Consider the following 22220-nt stretch of genomic DNA (forward strand, 5'->3'; position numbering starts at 1 on the left):
ACGGTTCAGTGCATAGTCAGACGACAAATAGTCACCTCTTTTTAGTATTTATAAAGCACATATTAATGCCTTATTCTGCATGCCCTGATTCTACATCCCTTAATACCTAAACTTAACAACTTTACTAACTAATAAGCAGTAATTAGTGGTTTATTGAGGCAAAAGTCATAGTTAATAGTTGGTTAATAGTGAGAATTGGACCTTAAACTAAAGTGTGAGCATTTTTCCTATTCTACCGAACTCGTAACGAACCGTGACCCCAAAACTGAGGAACGTACCGAACCGCGACATCTGTGTTCCGTTACACCCCTTATATAAAATAATGAATATGTAATATAGTGCATATATTTAGCAAAATGCTCCTCTCTGGAGTTATTTTTCTAGCTAACTAATGATGGACATGAATATTGAATGGCTTTCCTGAGGTAAATGTAACGAATGTAAAGGGTCCTATTTTAATGATCTTAGCGCATGGTCTAAAGCGCAGGGCACAAGTGCACTTAGGGCGTGTCCGAATCCTTTTTTGCTAGTTGTGTGTGAAAAATGCTTGGCGCATGGTCTAAAAGGGTTGTCCCTATTCTCTTTGAGTATGGGTGTGTTTTGGGATTTACGTGCATTAAACCAATCAGAGTCTCATCCAGGGACGGATTGACAATCTGTGCGTTCTGGAAAAGTCCAGAACGGCCGTCCAACCAAGGGCCGTCGGCAGAAAAAAAACAAAAATCTAATAAAGCAATATGAACAGCCAACAGCAGGGGCACTAATACAATCACTTATGCTACGTGTAAAAAACAACAACTGAGGAAGAAGAGTCGGCCTATTGCCACTGACAGAAAGTAAGTTTTATAAGGCTGCACTTTTAAATTTGCTTACATTATATTTGAATAGCAGTGGTCTCCAGCGTGGTGCCTGTGAGTTGCCCGCTAAACACATTTTTATAAATAGCCCCAACTTGTCGTCGGGGTTCCAGACTTTGAATAAATGGTATAATTTTGCGACCTTTTCAACTAAACGTTTCAATTTGAATTTTTGCCAAAATTACCCAACTCTCTTTGATTATACGCTGTCATTCGCGTTTCGTATGAGAAACATCAAATGGCACACGCTTAAAAAGCGGAACAAAACTTGTTTGATCTGAGCAGCGCATTATTAGCTCGGCCTAAAAAACAGCGATCGCGGACAAAACAGCTGTGCGGACTGATCTCGATCACGCGAACATTATTACAGAGCTGCGCGATCCACTGAGAAGCATTTCAATTCAGCGCAGAATTCTCTCTCTATTATAAACCCACAGATGACTATGTGATTTAAGCTTGTAAAAAGCCAGATGAAACAGCGCTGATATTCTCAACATATTGACACAAAAAACAACAAAAAAAAAACAGGGGAAACATTGTTCCAAGAACAAACCATTTCACACCACAACTTATGAATTAACTTTAGTAAAACAAACTTTTTTGGCAGAAATGTGCCTGTATTCATATTAAAAATGCTGTTATATTAATATAGTCATGTATAAATGTATTAAATGTAATGCAGTAATGTTTTTGTTTAGAAGTTATGGCAGTTTATTTTATTTTTATTTTTTTTCATTTATATTTATACTAAATGTTTGGGCTACTGTTTTTGATAACACGTACAATAGGTTTATAGAAAATCAACAAAAAAATCTATAAATTTTCATAATTTTTCATAATTTTCTTTTTTTTTTAAACGCTTTTAAGTCTGAACCAGAATATCAAGATATTTTATTATTTCCCATATGATGGTGAAAAGTAAAAAAGCTTCACCATGTTATGTATAATAAATATTGGAGTATAACAAATAAAAATTCCTTCTAGATTATTTTATCCCTTGAGTTATAGCCCTCGCACACAAAAAGGTTGGAGACCCCTGGTATATAGTGTTTTATAATTACAAGTTTGTGTAATTTGGGGTTACTGTAGCCAGTGACATTTCATTATTTGTATTTTATGGCATTGTACATTTTTTGTTTTTATTTGAAGGCTGAGGCTTCATTAATAAACACAACCCCAATTATCATCATTGGTTTTGAGATGTTACTTGCTGTGAATACCTTGTCTGATAGGCTACAGTATTGTGGCATAGTATCAGGACATCCTGGCTATAGTGCAGTGTGCACGTCGCACACGGCTAGAGGCGAATGGCCGGATGATGGGCCTATTTGGGAGAAAGTCCAGGGCTGTTTTTTAGCCCCAGTCCGTCCCTGGTCTCATCTCCCATTCCCTTCAAATGCCAGATGCGCTCGCGCCAAGGCAGATTCGCTATTTACATGACGGACTTTGATAGTTGAAAGACCGAAGTCGTCTCCAGAGCGCAAACGGAACTTCTCGTGCGCGAGGTAAAAGTGCGCAAGCAGATCATCTACGGGACAAGCCGGATTCCACCATATCTTTATGTACACAGTAATAATCTTTTACATTGTAATCCTTTTATTTTAAAGATTTGGCATATTTGTGTGCTGCTGTGTGTCCCTGTGTGTGTAATAAGCAGAGTGTACGCGCGTTTTGGACCCGCCTATAGGCGCACATTACTAACGGCCTCTTTAAATAACAAAAAAAAAGAATCCAGTCTATTTCAGTTGCCTCAAAATAGCAACGTGCCAACAATGCCCCAGAACACACCTCATTTTCAGACCACCATGGGCGCACAAATGCATTTGCTATTTAAACAACGTGGCGCAGGCAGGACTTGAAAATGATAGCTGCGTCGGACTGAAACTAGCAAAAAACACTTGCATCGCGCAAGTGTACATCGCATTTCTTTGTTTCTTTGTCTTTTTATCTTACCTTCTTTGTCTTTCTAGTCAAAACATTGATTGCGCAATTATATGAGACATTATACATTTCAGTAAGTTGTACTGTGTCTTTCAACATACCTTCTGATGTTCATTCGTGTTTATTTGGTGTTACAAATAGTATTAAACAGGAAGAGATGATCAGGTCACGTGTGATCGCGCGTCCGCTTCGCTTGAACTGAAGCGCTACAGCGACCTGTCACTCCACATAAAAGAGTGGGTAAACGTATTTACTGTATTGTTTGAAGTTTGTTATAAATTTGACAGAATTGAAAAGCTGACACTTTGTTTCATATCAAACCACATATTCATATCCCCGTTGTGTGCACAAAATAGACAGTGAAATTTTGGTGCATCCCAAGTGTCCCACACAGGCCGTTGCCTCCCTGAAGTATCAAAATCTGCTAATTTTGAATCAATAAATGGCACACGTTCGGCATCTGTGTGGTTATTCTGATAGCTGTGCATCTCAGTGTCTCTGTGGCGGCTCTAACCGTATCTGAAGTCAATCTCAGGCTGCTGTAAAAATGCAAGCAAACTAATTTATGGTTCAATAAGGCTGTCCTCTTGCAGCGCTGTGAATCACTCTCGCTCTCCTCGCGCAGCCGCTCCAGCCCCCATGATTCCCTCAGCGAGGCGTGAGCCCGTGAGTGAGCTGTACATTTATTTAATCTTGATATACTGTGGCTCTCTTTCTCTCGCCCCTGAGTTTTATTGATCTCTGCCCACTGCAGTATAAGAGCTGAAAACTACAGTCTAACAGCTCTTTTTTTTTAAATAAATAAATATATAAGTAGAATCTAATTAGCAGGCAAATTTTATTAATATTTTACATCAGATGATTTTGAACAGGATTTGCTGTATCTAGCACAAAAAAAACATTGAATAAATTCATTTTAAAAAACGAGTAAATGAATCAAATGAATGAATTGATGAGAGCATAAAAGATGCAACGTATGAAAACACAGTTTTGACGCATGATTTTTGGTTGCAGTATACTTTTATTGAGGTATTAAACCATTATTGACATCCAACCTGCTCTATAATGCAACTAATGTCCAGATTATCAGTAAACAATTATATTTTTGTCTTTTCCACACATAATGCACATGTATGGCTTAAGAAGATTTAAAATATAGACATATAGTGCTTTTTTGGAGCTTGACAGCCTGTTACCACAGTAAATTGTTGTTGTATGGAAATATGTGATTCTTCAATCAATTAATCTATTTTTGTGGCAGAAATTGAATAAATTCTTGCTTAAACTTCTCCTGTAACTAAATACTTATTTCAAATCCCACAAATCTGTGAATTTTTGTGTGTTTGTTGTATTGGTTTAATTTACATGAAATGTCTAAATGAGTTGATTCACTAGAGTGGATTGATTGAGTAGAATGAATCAAATCACTATAATGAATTTATTCTTTAGAGTGATTCATTTCACTAAAATGACTTAGATTTTCAACCCTACATGAGAGAGAAAAGAAAAGAGCATGTTTGATTAGAACTTAACACGTGTTTTGTCACACTACGATTTCATGGAAAAGTAGTTTGTTCCTGTAAAGCTACACTATTGTCACAATACTGAAAAATGGAGGTAGGTTGTTCTGGCCTTAAAAGTGATTAAAATAGTTCTAGTAAAGCTCTGAGATTTTTAGTGAGTCAGTCAAGCGGAACAAGTCGGCCACACTAAAACATCACACTGCTTGCTTTATTCCAGTTGACTCCAGAAATGCCAGGGTTCTTCTTAATAAACATCTCTAAATGCTTGTAATAGTTTCCAAACTTTCAGCACATGTTTGTTTTTTACTGTTAAACGAGATATTTATGGAAATAAGTAGCCTCGGCAGAGGAACAAATTGCTCTTGGGCTCTAGATTTTTCCTACTTGGCGTCCAGGAGTCGGAGGCTCTTTTCAATAAAGCAAGGTTTAATTATTGTCTGAAAGGTGTTACGAGCTGTGCGTGAATGTCGTGTCACCCCACAGAACTTATTTTCTGCATGGAGGAGTTAAAGTAATTGGTAAACAAATGTCTTTTTACAATGCTGAGTGAGATTTGTTTCTATGGTGTTTCAAGCAGCAATTTTACCAAATTGTAGATAACAACTAATTTGACCAGTTTCCATAGTTTTTTTAATTGTTAGTATGAGATAGTAAATCACAAAAGATACTACTTCAACATACTTGAATGTTCAGCGTTTAAAGTTTTTGAGCATCTTTATTCACTAATTAACAAAGTACTGTTATTATATTTTTTTTAGAAATGTACCCTGCAATAGCCTGTTTAATGAATAATCTTAGTTGTGTATGTTTCAATGCTCAGACTTCATCTCAATGTATTGATGCTCAGACTTTGTCTGACCAGTACAAATCCAACAATTGTTATTATACCACAGTTAGTATACCACAGTTAGTATACCACTAACGTTTTGCCACTGACATAAGAAAATTTATCGGCCATAAATATTTTACCAAATTACATTATTTACCAGCCATGAAACTGTTTTTGCAAAAACAGGCAGTAATCCTTGTTAAAGTTATTCAGTCAAGAGCAGTGATTGTTTTTTAACATTAAAAACGCAGCAAGCTGCAGGTTTTTTAGGCTGCTCTCACTTTAAGACCGAATGCATGGATCCAATACACTGATACATTCTTAACACATGCATTTTCTTTCTCAATTGTTTGTTCATTTAAGCCATAACCAACTGTTTACTAAGATATTCACAGAGGCGGGCATTTTTGACATAATTTTGTGTGAATTTGTCCGTTCAAGCGCAAGAAGACATTTATTCATTTAGCAGACGATTTTATCCAAAGCGACTTACAAATGAGAGCAATAGAAGCAGTTAAACTAACAATAGGACAACAATATGCAAGTGCTATGACCCTTCCCAGTTTAATCTAACCCAGTAAAAAAAATATATATATATTTTTTTTTAATAAATAGATTTATTTATTTAGAAGAAAGTGTTAGTATTAATGGATCAAGTGCTGCCGAAAAAGATGTGTTTCTTGAAAATGGGTACGGACTCGGCGGCTCTGGTTGAGTTAGGCAGATCATTCCACCAGCAGGGAACAGTCATGGTAAAGGTCCCAGAAAGAGATTTTGTGCCTCTTTGAGATGGCACCACAAGACGACGTTCACTTGCAGAGCGCAAGTTTCTGGATGGCACGTAAGTCTGAAGTAATGAGTTTAGGTAAAAGGGAGCAGAGCCAGTGGTTGTTCTGTAGGCAAACGTCAGTGACTTGAATTTGATGCAAGCGGCAACTGGCAACCAGTGCAATTTAGTGAGGAGAGGAGTGACGTTCTTCGGCTCGTTAAAGACCACTCTACCTGCAGCATTCTGGATCAGTTGCAGAGGTTTGACCGTGCAAGCTGGAAGACCAGCCAGGAGAGCATTACAGTAGTCCAGTCTGGATAGAGCAAGTGCTTGGACAAGGAGTTGTGTAGCATGCTCTGATAGGAAGGGCCTGGTCCTCCTAATGTTGTATGAGGCAAATCTGCAGGACCCCGGGCAGTTCTAGCGATGTGATCTGTGAAGTTCAATTGATCATCAATCACAACTCCAAGGTTCCTGGCTGACCTTGAAGGAGTTATGGATGACGAACCAAACTGAATGGAGAAGTTGTGGTGTAGTGTTTGGTTGGCCGGGACCACAAGCAGCTCTGTAATTTATACTTAATTGTTCTATTTAAGACATGAAAGAGAGCTCAATTAAAACATGAAAGAGAGCTCAAATAAACGATTCTGTTTAAGACATGAAAGAGAGCTCAATATTTGCGCGCTGTCTGAGACACGGCTTTCTGGGCGCGCGCTTCGGATGTTTAAACTTCCCACACAGCGTGCGAATAATGAATTGAGTTCCATTTCTCATCATCTTCAGCTTGAATATTGAAATCTTTTGTGGCAATGCAGCACTGGCCAGTCAACTGTCCCGAGCGTTGTTCATGTTTATTCATGTTCGCGTTATCGAAACATTGCATTGTTAGAATTGATTGAAATGTTACCGACCGACTGGCGATTGACACCATTTCAAGTGACATTTTATACAGTTTGTTTTCATTGTTTATTATCTTTTATGAGTATTCAATTTTGTATGTTTTTATTCATGCATTTAACTTTATTATTATTGATGTTGATGTTATTGTTGATATAGATAATAAAAAATCATGAATGATTTATTAAAGTAAATTAGGTATATCTTGAAGAGTTTCAACTTTTTTTTTGTATTTACCTTTCTATTTTTGGTTGATGACCTACACTTAGCGTTTTTCTTTTGGATGTGTTTGTTTTTATGATCTAAAACATCACTGAATCACGGTGCCAGTGCTTTTTCTGCAAGGCTGCTTGGTTGGACACACGTCCTCTGTGTTCTTTCCAACATCTGCGACTCTTTATTTGCTTACGAAGGATGGACTTGTCTCCTTTCGTCATTTTTTATTAAGTATTTGATTGTACAAATACTCTTGAGTGAACTCGTCGCTGGCTTGACCATCTGGCGGACCATCTGATCGAGGTTATGAAACACCGCGTGAGGGCCTGTCACCCGTAGGACCCGTTTATGACAAAGAGAAGAGGAAACTAGGGTAGAAGTCAAAGACGAAGCAGAGCTCTGAGCATAAATTGCTTTCTTTCTAGTGACAGAGATTGAGGAAGCGCTGCCAGGAGTTTGTAATTGCTGTGTGTGTGTGTGTGTGTGTGTGTGTGGCTGAATGCATTCACTCTCCACCTGAGCTTGGCTGATAAGTCTCTTATGTATGAAAGGACACAGAAGAGGTGCAGTGATGTCACCCATGAAAGGTTCCTCGCCTAGCCTGCTCTCGATCAGGAGGTTTGGATGTGCGTTTGTGTTTGCGTAAGCTCTAGAGCTACAGGTAAGTGCCAGCTGTCTTTAGACTGATGGGATTCACCTGGGCCCTTTCCTCCCTCTGCTTCTGCCACATGGAAATCCTCCGAGCAAATCAAGGCGACGGCACACCTGGCTCACACCCAGTAACTCATGTCGACGGGCAATCCGTCCTAATTAAGCACACAACAGTCTCTTTTAGCAGCGTGCTGGCAGCCTCACCTATAACTCAAATTATCTTCAAATAACAAATGATTTGTTCATTTAGTTTCCCCGCACTTGTTTCTGATTAGCAGTCAGTCTCGTGGGTAGGTCAGGTGCGTAATTAAGAACCATAAGGGACGATGTGTGTGAAAGTTGACCCTGTTCTGCTTAACTCTGACCCTTGAACATAATATGATGTTTGAACAGCTTTACTAAAGCGGAAGCTTAATATTGTGACCCTTCTTAAGAGAATTAGCACGAGGAAATTGTTGTTTGAAGTGTTATTAGCGGCGGCTCATACTTTAGGTTGGGGATTTGAGAAAAAATTCTGAAGTGTTAAAAGGGGATTTTATCCTACTAATTCTGCCATTATTTACTCACCCTCATTTCGAGTGACTTTCTTCTGTGGAACACAAATGAAGAGCGATATATCATTTACACTACCGTGCAAAAGTTTGGGGAATTTTAAAGGCCCCCGAAATCAAATTTCTTTTTTTTTTAGCTTTTAGTATGAATATGTTAGCCTTAAGGTTATGAATAAGCTGGTGTGTTCCAAAACAATGACAAAATTTGCATTTAGGAGATATAAGCGTTCAAAACTTAGTCTCTCACTTCCGCTAAAATGGATCATGGATTTTTATGATGTCACACTGCACTTCAGCTTCTCATCACATCTTCTCATCACATCTTCTGTCCAATCAAATGCAGTCTGGAATCTGAAGCGTCCCGCCCCCTATGCTATAAATACCACCTGGCCAAAGCGACCGTTGACATGTCACGGAGCAATATGGGTTGGAGATTCGAGTTTTATTACATTTTCCAACTGTACGTTGGTTAAGAATGAATGGATTTATTCACACCTCTACTATTGAATCCAACGTATCATCAGCGCTCGGATTCGCTTCCATGGTGCTGTCAAGTACGACGAAGCCTGTGAGGTAAACTAAAAGCTATTGGCTATTTGAAAAGGGGGAGGGTCCATTTAGTATGTCCTGCCTTAGCTTCCAGTTTCAGTGGAAATTACGTCAACGCATCATACAAAGCTGCGCGTTTCAAGGCACTTCAGTGGGCCTTTAAATGCTTTTGAAAGAAGTCTATTATGCTCATTCAGACTGCATTTATTTGATCGAAAATACAGTAAAAAAATGTTTTATTATGAAATATTATTACAATTTAAAATATAATTTATTCCTATAATCATAAAACGGAATTACTCCAGTCTTCAGTGTCACGTGATCTCATTCTGATATGCTGATTTGCTGCTCAAGAAACAGTTCTTAATGTGCTGCTTAATCTTTTAGAGGAAATAGTGCTACTTTTCTTCAGGATTCTTTAATGTATAGACAGAACATTTTAAATATCTTTACTGTCACTTTTGATCAATTTAAACAAAATCTAACTCACCCTGTCACTGGTACATCTCTCTTGTTCTCTCATATCATTTTTGTGCTGTACATCAACTAATTAGCTCCCATTTCAGAATCCATCTCTCCTTTTGGCAATCATTCACAAAGCTTTGACACCCTCTATTGAGGTCACCGTTTCGCAGAGCAACATTCATTCGGCTGCTGGCGTGCGGCAGAAGGAGTCAAAGGTATTGGATTGTGCTGATTTGACACTCAGCCCAGTCCTTTACAGACCACAAACCACTTTTACCGACTCATTTCTCTAACTGCTTTTATCGTCAAACCAGCAGCTTGAAGGTGAGGACGGAAGGGCGACGTTTTGCAGTACGTTTGCGTTTGTTTAATTGATTTAGTCGTGCGATGACTGGAGGGCAAACCTCATTGCACTTTTTTGCGGGTCCGGTCAGTTTAATTAGTCTCTTTCTCTGATAAAGCTCGGCATCTCTGTCGATGCCTGTGGACATTACTGAAGCGGTTTTGAAGAACAGGCCGAGCACGATCGCAAGAGAATTTCAGCTATTGCCAGCTGCTCAATTGCTGTTGTATCAAAATTGGTGGTTTGTGCATTTTACTGAGCAATTGAATTCCCTGTTCACATGTATTTTTGTTGGATTAGTCCGTCCTAGAGAATGGAAATGATAAATGTGTCAGCGCTAATCATAACTTTTTGCTCGGTACATTTCAGCTGTTGATTGCTTTTCCCATCGTCTACAGTAGCTGGATGAAATTAGCATTTTGAAGTGGATGATTTTGCGACTGTTTTTGTCTCAGTGTGCCCGCAGTGTTTTAAATTCCCCCGTCAGGACATTTTTTGTCACACTTAGTGCTGCTGTATTCAAGTATGACTAACATTTTTGGTTGATAAACTATTAAATAAGACACTGCTGTTAAGAGACGAATGGGTAATGAATGCGGCAGTGCTCTACAGGGAGAAATTCTCTCTCTCAAGCACAAAGCTCAGTCAGAATCATGTCTTACTTCCTGTCCGGAAGCTATTTCTCTTGTTGCGAGGGGCAGAGGCATGCCGTTTGATTGCTGTTTGGGTCCCTGGAAAATGACAGCTCGCAATGCAGTGGACTTTGCGTTTATGTGCAGACAGTGTGCCTGGTGGCTGAGCAGCTCTTAGTCTCAGCTTCAGACAGCATACATTTAACAGCGTTTTTCCATCTAGAGCTCATTTGTGAACAGGACCCATTGTGGAAAATCAGCTCCAGCAGTTTTAAGAAGTTGTAACATTGCCGGAAACGTTCCCGATCGAGTTAAAACAGCATTTTGGTGCCCATACATGGCAAGAGTTGTGCACCATTCAGAATTCAGTGGATTCCTTTTAAATTCCATTTCACTTCCTGAATTTTATTTGAATTTGAATTGATGTAGCAAACATGATGCAGAATTGCAATTCAAATTTGAATGTAAGATATTAGAATGTAATTTTATATATATATATATATATATTTATAAAAAAATATGTATTATATAAATATATAATTATATATTTTAAGCAAAGGCTGACAATTTTATAAGGTTTATAATACGGATAGATCCATAAAAGAATGTAAGTACTTTATGTATTTCTTATGTTTATTAACCCTCTGGGGTCGGCAAACGCGCCGATGCGTTTTGATCGTTTTTTTTTTTCACATGGCAGCAAAATAGACTTTTTTAGGGTCATACAGACTTAAGAAATATGAAAAAATAAACTGTAAAATGTCTACTACAATCGAAACAAAACATTGTGCTTTTGTAAAATAAAGAAAATAAACAGGGTGTGCTTTCTGCCTCTCCGTCTCCGTGAACTTTTTTTCTGGAGCACGTCTCTAAATTTAAACAAAACTCAGCGAATACTATTCACCCAGGCATGAGCAATATATCTTTATAATCATTTAAGTGTCTACTATTAAATTATCTAATTTAAAATGAAAACAAATATTCTCTGTTTATGTAATCTGTATGAAAAGAGAGAGATGTCAGTCGTTCTCATTTCAGCTCATTATCTGCTAATGTGAACATGCCCACGGAGAGTGTGCGGTATTAAAATGCAAATGATCTGAGGCGATCCATGCAAACGTGTCAACGCCCACATCAACTTGATAAAACACATCAAGTTTCATAAGAATCATGTACTTTACGTTATGTGTGGCCAATTCAAATTCAGACTCATGAATTGAAAGAGAACCAATTCTTCAATTCTGAATTTTGCACAGCTCTTGTGAATGGTACTGTAGCACTGATAAAATGCTATGTTCACGCCATGTCATAATTACCGTTATTCCGAGATCACAACACGTGACGTAAATGAATCTGCAGCTCTCAGATGGTACAGTGGTCATGTGGTACAAGTAGGACCTCTCAGAAAATTCCCAGCTTACAAGTTGTAATTGCGAACTTTACGAGGTCGTGAACGCCTTTTACAAGTTGGAATCTCGTAATTACGGTAATTACGACATGCCGTGAATACTCCTAAAGACAGCACAGATAAAAGACAGAGAACTTTTGTAGTTTTAAATTAAATGTGTGAAAATTGCTGTTGAAGGGGACACATCATCCTCTAGTACTCAGATTGGCACTCAAGCAATATAATATTTTCAATAATTGATTTTTTTTACGTAATTTAATTTGGTCTCCCTAAATCCTGAATAATTGGCTACAGTCCTCTGTCTGAATCATATTGCACAAGCAAATGACAAGGTTTTTTATGTTGTTTTTTTAATGCTAATCTGATTGGATTGGCTGGCTGGCTTTAGGCAAGCAGGTTCAAATCAGTTCACTGGGAAACAAAGTTATGTTTATGTTAATATGTTGTGTTCTCAGGCTCCCAGGTCTTTTACATTTATTTCTCAGGCTGTTACAGTGAGGTCTTTAGATTTGCCAGGTTGGCAAGGCTTGTGTCATCAAATTTGGTGGAATCAAAGTGGTTGTTTGAGGCAACTGGTGCCATTTTTAATGTATTTTTATTTTAATCTATTTATAATACAGTTTTATTAAATATTATACTGTCAATATATATATAGATATGGCTATATATATATAAAATAATTGTACAGTCCACCACTGCTTAATTGTACAACAAATCTCTTAATTGTACAACAAAACCTTGTGCATTTTCATAGGTGTTGAGCGGATTCTGACTAACTTACTGACAAGTTAGTTGGCACAGATGTGCTTTTGCGTTCACACGCTCAACAGAAATGATTGTGATTGGCTACAATGCTCAATGCTTGTAAAAACACGCTGTAAATAGAACCTTTGACGCTCAAAGTGTGCTCAAACAAACACGAACTAGAATGTCTGGAATCAGCATCTATCAGCGGGTAACGAATATACCTTTTACTCGCTACTACAGTCAACTTATTTTTCTTTTTTTTTATTTTTTTTTACTGGTACCAGTATTACTGGTACGTATGACAACACTAGAATGTATCAAGCTTTTCTTAGTTAGCAACAGGAACCAAGTGCGGTGGAGCTTATCAAAGGATCAGTTATGACAATTTGCCAATATTAAACCACCTACTTGAGAAAACAACTGAAGTATATCTGAAACAGTGAGTTGGACTGTCCAGTTAACATTCCCCCTTCTTTTGTTTATGGAGTGAGAGATCGCAAGGTTACAGGCATCTTTAAAGGGCACTTTGTACATGCATTCTTGTTATTCAAGCAAAATTGTTTTCATTTTATCCCTTACTACTTCATCATCATCATCATCATCCCCAGAAAATGTTCCTCTGGAGTAGAGCGCTTAATGACTTTTTCAGGCCCAACTTATCCTCTCTTTTCATTTGTAATGCTTTTTGACTCACTCCGGCGGGACTGAAATGAAAGCAGTGAAATGACAGGGGTAAAAGCCCACATGCAAAGTTCAGACGGTCATTGGCGCCCACAGCGTCACCTGCCCGCCACGGCTTTTTGACAAGCGGGTTCAAAGCTGAAATTTATCTCTGCCCGCTACCGCAACCGGTCGGGAGAGTCTCGGAGGAGAGAGAGCCATATATAGAGAGAGAATTCCTCTCTTCTGGACTCAAAGATATCTTCCACATCCAGATTTTAATGGTCGGAAAGAGCAAGACAAAGGGCAATTAGATGAAAATCAAGCCCTTGTGAGCAGACCATGGGGTTTTCTTGGCCATGGGGTTTTGTTTTTGGTGGTGGCGGTTTAGAGCAGGTTTGGGTTTCCTCCAACTGTGAGGAAGAGATTGAGCTCAAGAGGAAAGAAAAAGAGACAGTTATTTACAATCTATCCTGGCCCTGGATGTTATCATTATCGCTCTTTAGCTCAGTAGGGGATGAAGAGCTACCTGGCTGCCCTGACGTCCCGTCTGGCAAACCGCTATTTACCGATGGCAGCCGCTGAGCCAATGCCATAGATAGGACTCATTAAGGGGAAGTGATGCGGAAGAGACAGGGGTGATTGTCCTGTAGGAGGCTGTGCACTCAGACCGAGAATAAGCTCACCTGTCAAAGTACGTATCTCTTCCTGTATCTGCACATCACGCTGTTAGCGTCGACATAAGTGGGTGGAATCAGGCAAAGAGGAAAAGTAGATGTGGGAACCGTGTGCTCCGCCCCTGACCAGCTTGACTGACAGGTGCTGGCTGAACTCCTATTGGTCCAGTTTTCTCACTTCTACTTTTCTATGATTAAGCATGAATTTGGCTGACGAATGGAGGTAACTCAATTAAAATCCGCACACCTCATTAAGGAATTCAACGTTGGTTTAGCAGCATTACTGAAGGCTGCAAAAGGTTACCTGCTGCTCGAAAAAACTCAAATCTCACAGGGAATAAGAAATGACTATGTTTGCCCTTTAGGGGTTACAGTGAAATGACAATAACTGAACATCTAGTTGCTCTCCGTCTGAATGGGATTTTTCTTATAGACCTGCCATGTTTTTTTCTTCTTTAGTTGATAAATTACAATATTCATCGTCAGGAATATACTGCAAGTCAACATCCAGTCAACATTATTCATATTTACTTATACAATGAAATTACATAGCAATAATGTAGTGACCAAAATAGTAAATCAAAACAATATTTGAGTTTCATTAAATATAAAAAAACAAACAACACTAAAGGCCCCAATGTACTTCAAGCTAAATCGAAGAACAAACTGGTGTGACGTCATTTCAAACAAAAGCAGGCCACATTTTTTTGTTCACATCCAGTTTGTTTTGTGTTCGTTTCGAGAGTTTGGCCTGTAAACACTTTCGAACTTTGTAATAGATTATGTAATAGGTAGGTGTGGCTCTGAGGCTCCGCCTTCTTTGACGTGGAAATTGTCTCAGGTTAATTTCTTCTGTTCTGGCCCTCGAGGACAACTCATCTATTATGGAGATGCAGTTCCTTCACCTTGAGTTTTTCACACTATATTTTAAATATTCTGTGGACAGTCATACAAAGCATTTCACTACAGGTTGTATTGTGTATGATTGTGTATGTGACCAATAAAACTTCAACTTGAATGTAACTTTGGCTTTAACACTTTTTATAAAGGTATTCATAATGTACATTATAATGCATTATATCTCTTCATAAACAATTGTAACCAAAGTTAAAATGCATTATAATATTTGCAGACTCCTTGTTACATTTAAAATTGGTTGTTTGTCATGTGTTTGAATGCATTATACTTAAAGGTGTGTTTAATTATAAGTATTATAATGTATTAGAACTGTGGTTACAATTATTCATGAGACCACTGAATGCATTATAAGGTGCATGCAAGGCATTAAAAATACTTTTATAATGCATTATATAAAGACTTTAAGTAAAGTGTTACCATAACTTTCTAAAGGTACACTGTACACTGTATTGGGGTGGTGTGGCGCAATGGATAAGACACATGCCTTTGGTGTGAGAGACCCGGGTTCGAATCCACTGTGAGACACCAATGTGTCCCTGAGCAAGACACTTAACCCCTAGTTGCTCCAGAGGTGTGCGACCTCTGACATATATAGCAATTGTAAGTCGCTTTGGATAAAAGCGTCAGCTAAATGAAAAAATGTAAATGTAAATGTACAAAAATTATACGATCAATACAACATGTTTTTACATAGCTTTAACTCATCAAAATAAAGCAATTTCAACTTTTTTTTGTATGTTATACAAGATTCAACAAATTGTTGAAACAAAAAGTTGAAATGACTGAAAAATCCAAGTTGATTGTACTTACAAATTGAAGGCAGCAACTTTGTTTACAGTGTATAAATGTAATTTTGCTATTTACAGTAATACAATAATTGTATAAAAAGAGTCATTTTAATTTGACAAAATGCAGCCAGTAAAGAAGGGACCTTTCTCTTCATTTGCATGTTGGTCTGGTCTACCTGTTCGCCTGAAGGATGCTGAGTGGTTGATTTCCACCAGATCAGACAACATATGGTTCAGCAATGAGCACTAGTGCAGTCTGGGCCCTAGTCATGTCTCATGTCTCAGTAAAGATTTTGCTGGGGGGTTTTTCTCTCTCGCTTTTCCACTCTGCTTGTGTTTTTACCTGGCCAGGAGAGAATAACTAAGATTTAGAAAGAAACAGAGTGAAAAGAAGAAGGAGAAAAAAATGACAACAGTGTAAAAGAAGGATGCTGGAGCAGAGAGAAGCCCATGGATCAGGCAGGCGGCTGTTGTCAGGGGAGCGCAGGGGAAGTATTGATTCGGAAAGATGAGCCAGCGGGTAAAAGAAGCTCAAGGATGTCTTCACGTCGCTCTCTCACTTTCCTCTGCTCTCTCGACGCCTCTCTTCCTGCACCTTAAACAAAAGCCGGTCTCTACGAGGCGATTTGATGACAAGCCCTGCGCCAGTGTAGACATGATGCTGGAGGTCTGAGCGCGAGAACCCTCACACACATAACAACAATAGGCTTTCTAAGCATAAACCTGGATAGAGTTACACCGGATGATGCTTGAATTCTGTCATTTTCCTCTTGCGGGAACATTTAGACCTTATTTATTGAAGATAAATGCAGTGAGGTGGTTGTTAGGCGGTTCCAACTCAAAAAGCCCCAAAATCTCTTTGATATTCTAGTGTGTGGGATTTTTTTGGGACGTTTTATGTTTATCTTGCATTGATAGGATGTTCTGGGTCTCAAAATTTGAAAGAGACTGCATCCAAATCCCTCTATGTAATATCAAATATCTCTAGTTATGGCTCAAGACCCTCTTTCGATATACAATACTGGCCAAAAGTGATATTCGTGATGTTCTGTATTCAAATATTATAAAAAAAAATGGTTAATTGTTTAATAATTGTTTAATAGGTGTTAACACAATGAAACATGCCAAATTGTGTACTGTAGACATAATTTTTGGCCAGGCTGTCATACAAAGACATTATGAACACATGCACAAACAAGAGAGAACCAATCAGATCTATGCTTGTTTCTGTGAGCCTTTTGTTTTTCTGTATTTTTGATTTATTTATTGCATATAAAATAACACCTGTAGCTAGTTCACCCCTTTTTTTTGTGCCAAATAATTTTGTCATATAAATACCAAGTTTATTGTTTTGTTTGTCCCTCATACTTAAAATATATAAAATACTTTCCTCATATTTTGGTGGTTTAATTGAACTTGTAGGGTCATTAAACACACATATCCTCTCCGGAAATCACTTTTAGCCACTACTACACTACTTTTAGCCAACATTTTTTGCCCATGTTTTCATTAGAAAATGAAATAGAAGAGCAATAGCACACCTCTTCTCAACATCTATGATTTGAGGTATCATTCATTAAACAGTGAGTTACACACCAAAGTTGAATGAGTAAAACCTGTATGATCAATAGTAATGCGGTGTTGTTTTCTTCCAATAATAAACAGTTCTAGTAAAATAATTCATTAGCCTAACTGTAGACTGTTTATGTTTCCTAATCGAGTTAGAAATCAGAGACCATGCTGTGACTTTGATGTAATGTGTGGACGCAGGTGTGCATATACTGGCTCATCTAATCTGATTTTAGAGCAGGGTCTGTTTTGGAAGTGTGTATTTGTTGTATTTGCATGTGCTAAACAGGCATATTTCATCTAAAAACTTCACAAAAATGAAAGAAGCAGAATAGAGGATCATGGATGAGTGCACAGGTGCCCGTGATGCATTTCATGTAGTGCTGAAGCCAGTGTGCCCTAGGCTGTAAGACACTTGAGGGCATGCAGCCAAACAGATGGTTATGAGTTTAGTTAAGCTCTGATAATTCACTTACACTCTTCATTGGACACACATGCATGGACAGACTCTTCATGTGGGCTGTTGGGTAACCTGAATACCAGTTTTTATATAATATGATATTGTGTGTTATATTTTAAATTTTATGTAATATTCTTGTCATTTATTTTACATGTACTAACATTCAAAAGTTTGGGGTTGGTAAGATTTTTTTTAAAGTTTTTGAAAGAAAAATGCAGTAAAAACAGTATTGTTTTGAAATAATATTACAATTGTTTTAAAATATATTTTAAAAATGGAATTTATTCCTGTGCTGTATTTTCAGCTTCATTACTCCAGTCTTCAGTGTCACATGATCCTTCAGAAATCATTCTAATATGACCATTTGATACGCAAGAAACCGTTTTATGGAAACAGCTGTCTTTTTTTTTTCAGGATTCTTTCATGAATTTAAAGTACAAAACAACGGCATTTATTTAAAATAGAAATCTTTTGTAACAATGCAAAAGTCTTTACTGTAAATGTTGACCAATTTAATGTCTTCATGCTAAATAAAAGTATTAATTAAATACTTCAAACTTTTGAACACTATTTTACATATTTTCTTAATATTTTGAATAAGTGTTTTTGTCTATACTTAAAGCAAAAAAAAAAAAAATGTATAATGGATTTTCAGAGAATATGAAATATATTTTTCTGCCACTTTCTCAGGGGTTAATATACATACATACATACATACACATATATATATATGTGTGTGTGTGTGTGTATGTATATATATATATATATATATATATATACAGTATGTATGTGTATGTATGTTTTACATATATATATATATATATATATATATATACACATATAAAGTAAAAAAAAAAACAAGTGAAATGTATTCGATAAAAGCAACATGTTTATTGTGTCATTTAAGTCAAGTTAGATAAATGATTATTATTTAAATATTATTTTATTATTTGTATTTAGGGTATTTAAAATGGTATATGTAAAAAATGACTTTAGAAATACAAATGAGTAATCCATTTTTATTATTATTTATATATCACTGAATACAACATTTTATTTCCTATTTTTATTCTTTTTTTTATTCTTTATTTGAGTTTTATTCTGAGCATAAAGCTCAGTAAAATAAAAATAAAAATGAAAGAAAGATAGATAGATAGATACTGTACTTAAGCTCTCTGGGTTTTCTAAGTTTTCTGCTCTGAGAAATGGCGTAGAGGAGCAGCAATCTTCTTTGGGGGTCCCTGCAGTCCATCAACCCGCCATGAAGAATAACTGCACTCCCAGCCTTTGTCAGGCTCTCTATTTCAACACATCGCCAGCGCCTCCACCGGGGCCATCAAGCTCTCATATGTTTGTATCCTCTGTCTAACCCGCAGGTGTAGCAGAGGTGATCGTGTTGGTCGGAGGAAGGCAGGCGGTGGGCATGAACCAGCGCTCCCTGACGGCTGTCACCTGCTTCAACCCGCAGAACAGCAAATGGTATCCTCTGGCCAGCCTCCCGTTTTACGACCGCGAGTTCTTCAGCGTCATCTCCGCCGGGGACAATATTTATCTGTCAGGTACGTCAGATTTTGGAGAGAAGGTCGTATATCAAGCGCTTGCAGAATCTGTGGTCACTTCCCAGATGCGGGCTGTTTCTTGCAATGATCTGATGAAGAATTGGCGTTGCGGCGTACATTAATCACTGGATTCTACCGGCCTCGCTATATCAAAACAGCTATTGGTTTCCATGCCAGATAAATCCGACAAATCCTTTATCACTCGAAGGTCACGTTTCTGTCCAGCTTCTAGTTCCTCAGATCGTATTACAAATGTTGGTGAATCGGTAAACAGTTTAAATTTATGCCCCAATTTTTTTCCGAGCATTTTCAACATTGACTTTGTGCAATGTCAAGTCATGGTGGTGTGTCGTCTTGTTTCCAGGTGGTACAGAGTCAGGGGTGACAGTGGCAGATGTGTGGTGCTACATGTCACTTCTGGACAACTGGAACCTTGTGTCCCGGATGACTGTCTCTCGCTGCAGGCACAACAGCTTGGTGTATGATGGCAAACTCTACGCTATTGGAGGACTCGGGGTGGCTGGAAACTTGGACCATGTGGAAAGGTAATTTGTTCTGCAGTTAACTAGCTGGGGGGGGAATACATTCACAGATGCATCGTGATGGTTTCTCAGATGATTCATACTGCAAGTTTAAACTCAAAGCTGTATACTAGCAAGCATCTATTCTTCTATACTTCCTTACTTCTATAGGTGGATCATTTGGTCTGTTGCATGTTTACAATGCGATTCACATTTGAGTGAAACAAGGAGCGGTTTTGTATTTTTTTCTTCCTAAATAACACGATAATCCAAGTAACTAATATTTTACAAATGTAATTAAAGGGATAGTGTACCCAAAAATTTAAATTCTGTCATTAATTACTCACCTTCATGTCGCTCCAAACTCATAAAATGTTGATTCATCTTCAGAACACAAAAGAAGATCTTTTTGATGAAATCTGAGAGATTTCTGTCCCTCCACTGAGAGTCTACGCAACATGTCTACGCAATATGACGCTTCAAAAAGTTCATAGAGATCGTAAAACGAATCCATATGTCCAAAATTTTCTGAAGAGACTCGATCCCTTTATATGATGACACAAATAAACGTTCATCAACTCACACATCACTTGTGATAAAAGGAAGTTCAAGTATGTTGTCTTGGCGAGCGAGAACCAATGAGGTTCATTCTCATGTTACGCATCACATTTGAGCTTCAGCCAGAACCAATGAGGTTCATTCTCGTGTTCATTCTCGTGTTTAGGAGGTTTAAAAATATTCCAGGCCTATAATAATAATAATGGAAGTGAACAAACAAGCAAAGATAACACATGAGAATATTCATGCAAAAGACAGCATATTTCAGTTTTGTGAAACACAATCGAAACAAAATGTTAAACAAAAATTGCTTACTGCACCTTTAACTGATCTTTTTATCTGTACTCTATATCATTCTGCTGCTGCTACAGAGAATGCTGGGAAATAGTCAAACAAGCCTACTTATGAACCAGCTGAGTAAGTTGTTTTTTTCCAGCAAGCTTTCTTGCTGTTCCTCAATAGCATTACATAAAATGCGTACTAAATCAATTGTGCTGTCAACATTCATAATTACAGCTTGTGATCGATATCACTTTGCTTCCACAGTGTTTCCTTAATTAACACTCGGAAAGTCTGGCCTGAAGAAAATCCAAAGTTTCCCACTTATTATGACTTGATGTTGCTGCATGTGTGTGCTGAGCTCCTAAATGCGGTCTTTCCGACGTGAATTGAGCGCAGCAAAACCTTGATCAATTGGCTGTGTGAAGCACTGCATTATGGGGACAGATACATTTCTCTCCTTATATCTCCTTATGCGAATGTGTTTAACCTCTTGGAGCGGGACTGCGAAATGGTCTGATGCTCCAATTGTGGGCGGCACACGAGGGCAAGATTAAATGGGGCAATCAAAAAAACATTATGGGCTGTATTAAAGGAGCCCGCCGCAGCTCATTACTAGCCTGAAAGGAGCTCAGGAGTCCCTATCAGTCTGGCAAAATGAAAACCTATAATTTGATATTTCTTTTCAGTAGCGTCCATCAAATTATGATGCAGCAACTTCCCCCCTGACACCTATGAACTTAATAACCAAGAACGTTCCCTTTCCCCACCAGAAATGAGCTGTATATGATCATCTTATAGAAATCGTACATGTTCATGTATGCAGCTTGAGCAGGACGTGTATGTATATTTTGTTAAGCTGATGAGCATCCCTCACCCAGCGGAGCAGTTCAACATGTACGTGCCGCATATCAAATCGATATCGTAAACCATCTCCTCACCATTATCTCCTCATTATTGACACCAGGCATGCGAGTTTAGCTGAACTACTAGCCACAGGGATAAACATATTTTTGCAAGCAAATAGCATGATATTTGGGTTTTAACAACCTCACACCTTGAATATTTGATTTGAGTTTGCACAAGTGTACATGCGAGTGTTTTGTTGTAGTTGTTGTTGTTACGGGGTCTGTACGACACTCCTGTACATGTCAGCATCTGAGCGAGCGCTGGGATCAGCACAGACCGACTCTGAAGTATTAGTGTCTCTCCCAGACGAGTGAACGCTCTCCACGCGCCACCTCATTTTACTCCCCTGTCATGGAGTCATTTACGGCGTGTCAGCGCTGAACTAACACCGAGGTTATGACTGAGATGTGGACGGCGTGTGTTTGAGAGAGATGCTGTGCTGCTGTAATAATGTGCTGAGGGCTGTTTAATGATATTTTGATGTTGGGTGCAGCTGCGACAACTAATTGATCATCCCATATAATAATCATCAATAACAACTTTCATTACTGATTCGGTTTAAGTATTTAAAATGTAAGTACAGTAATTTCACTGTTATATTTAACATATTTAACTCTTTCGCCACAAGCGTTTTAAAAAAAGTTGCCAGCCACTACCTGCGTTTTTGATCATTTTATATTGTGCTATATGGATATCTGAACATGCAATATCTCAAAAGAAAAAAACGGAACATATGTTTTATTCTAGCTGCATGCATTTTTCATAAAAAAGCAACATTTTGAGCAAAGAGCTGAGAAAAATTGTGTTTTTGTCAAAGACTACATGCAGATTGGATTCAGAACGATGATCCGAACATAGATGCCGTAGATCGAGTCCATCAACACCCCCAGAGCTTCTCAGTCCTGTAGCTCGTCCTGGGTCGACATTTCATTTTAACAATAGGC

The 22220-nt window shown here is 38.0% G+C and overlaps 1 protein-coding gene across 1 annotated transcript in view; it reads left to right on the top strand.

Moving 5' to 3' along the window:
- The window catches only part of klhl29 (kelch like family member 29), a 270850-nt gene that overhangs the window by 219265 nt on the left and 29365 nt on the right, over nt 1-22220 (top strand). Inside the window, exons 10-11 of the mRNA XM_084432701.1 lie at nt 18827-19009; nt 19374-19554. Coding sequence (XP_084288827.1) covers nt 18827-19009; nt 19374-19554 — 364 coding nt within the window. The remainder of the gene's footprint in view (nt 1-18826; nt 19010-19373; nt 19555-22220) is intronic.

The sequence above is a fragment of the Rutilus rutilus genome, assembly GCF_951802725.1.
Source record: "Rutilus rutilus genome assembly, chromosome: 15".
Taxonomy (NCBI): domain Eukaryota; kingdom Metazoa; phylum Chordata; class Actinopteri; order Cypriniformes; family Leuciscidae; genus Rutilus; species Rutilus rutilus.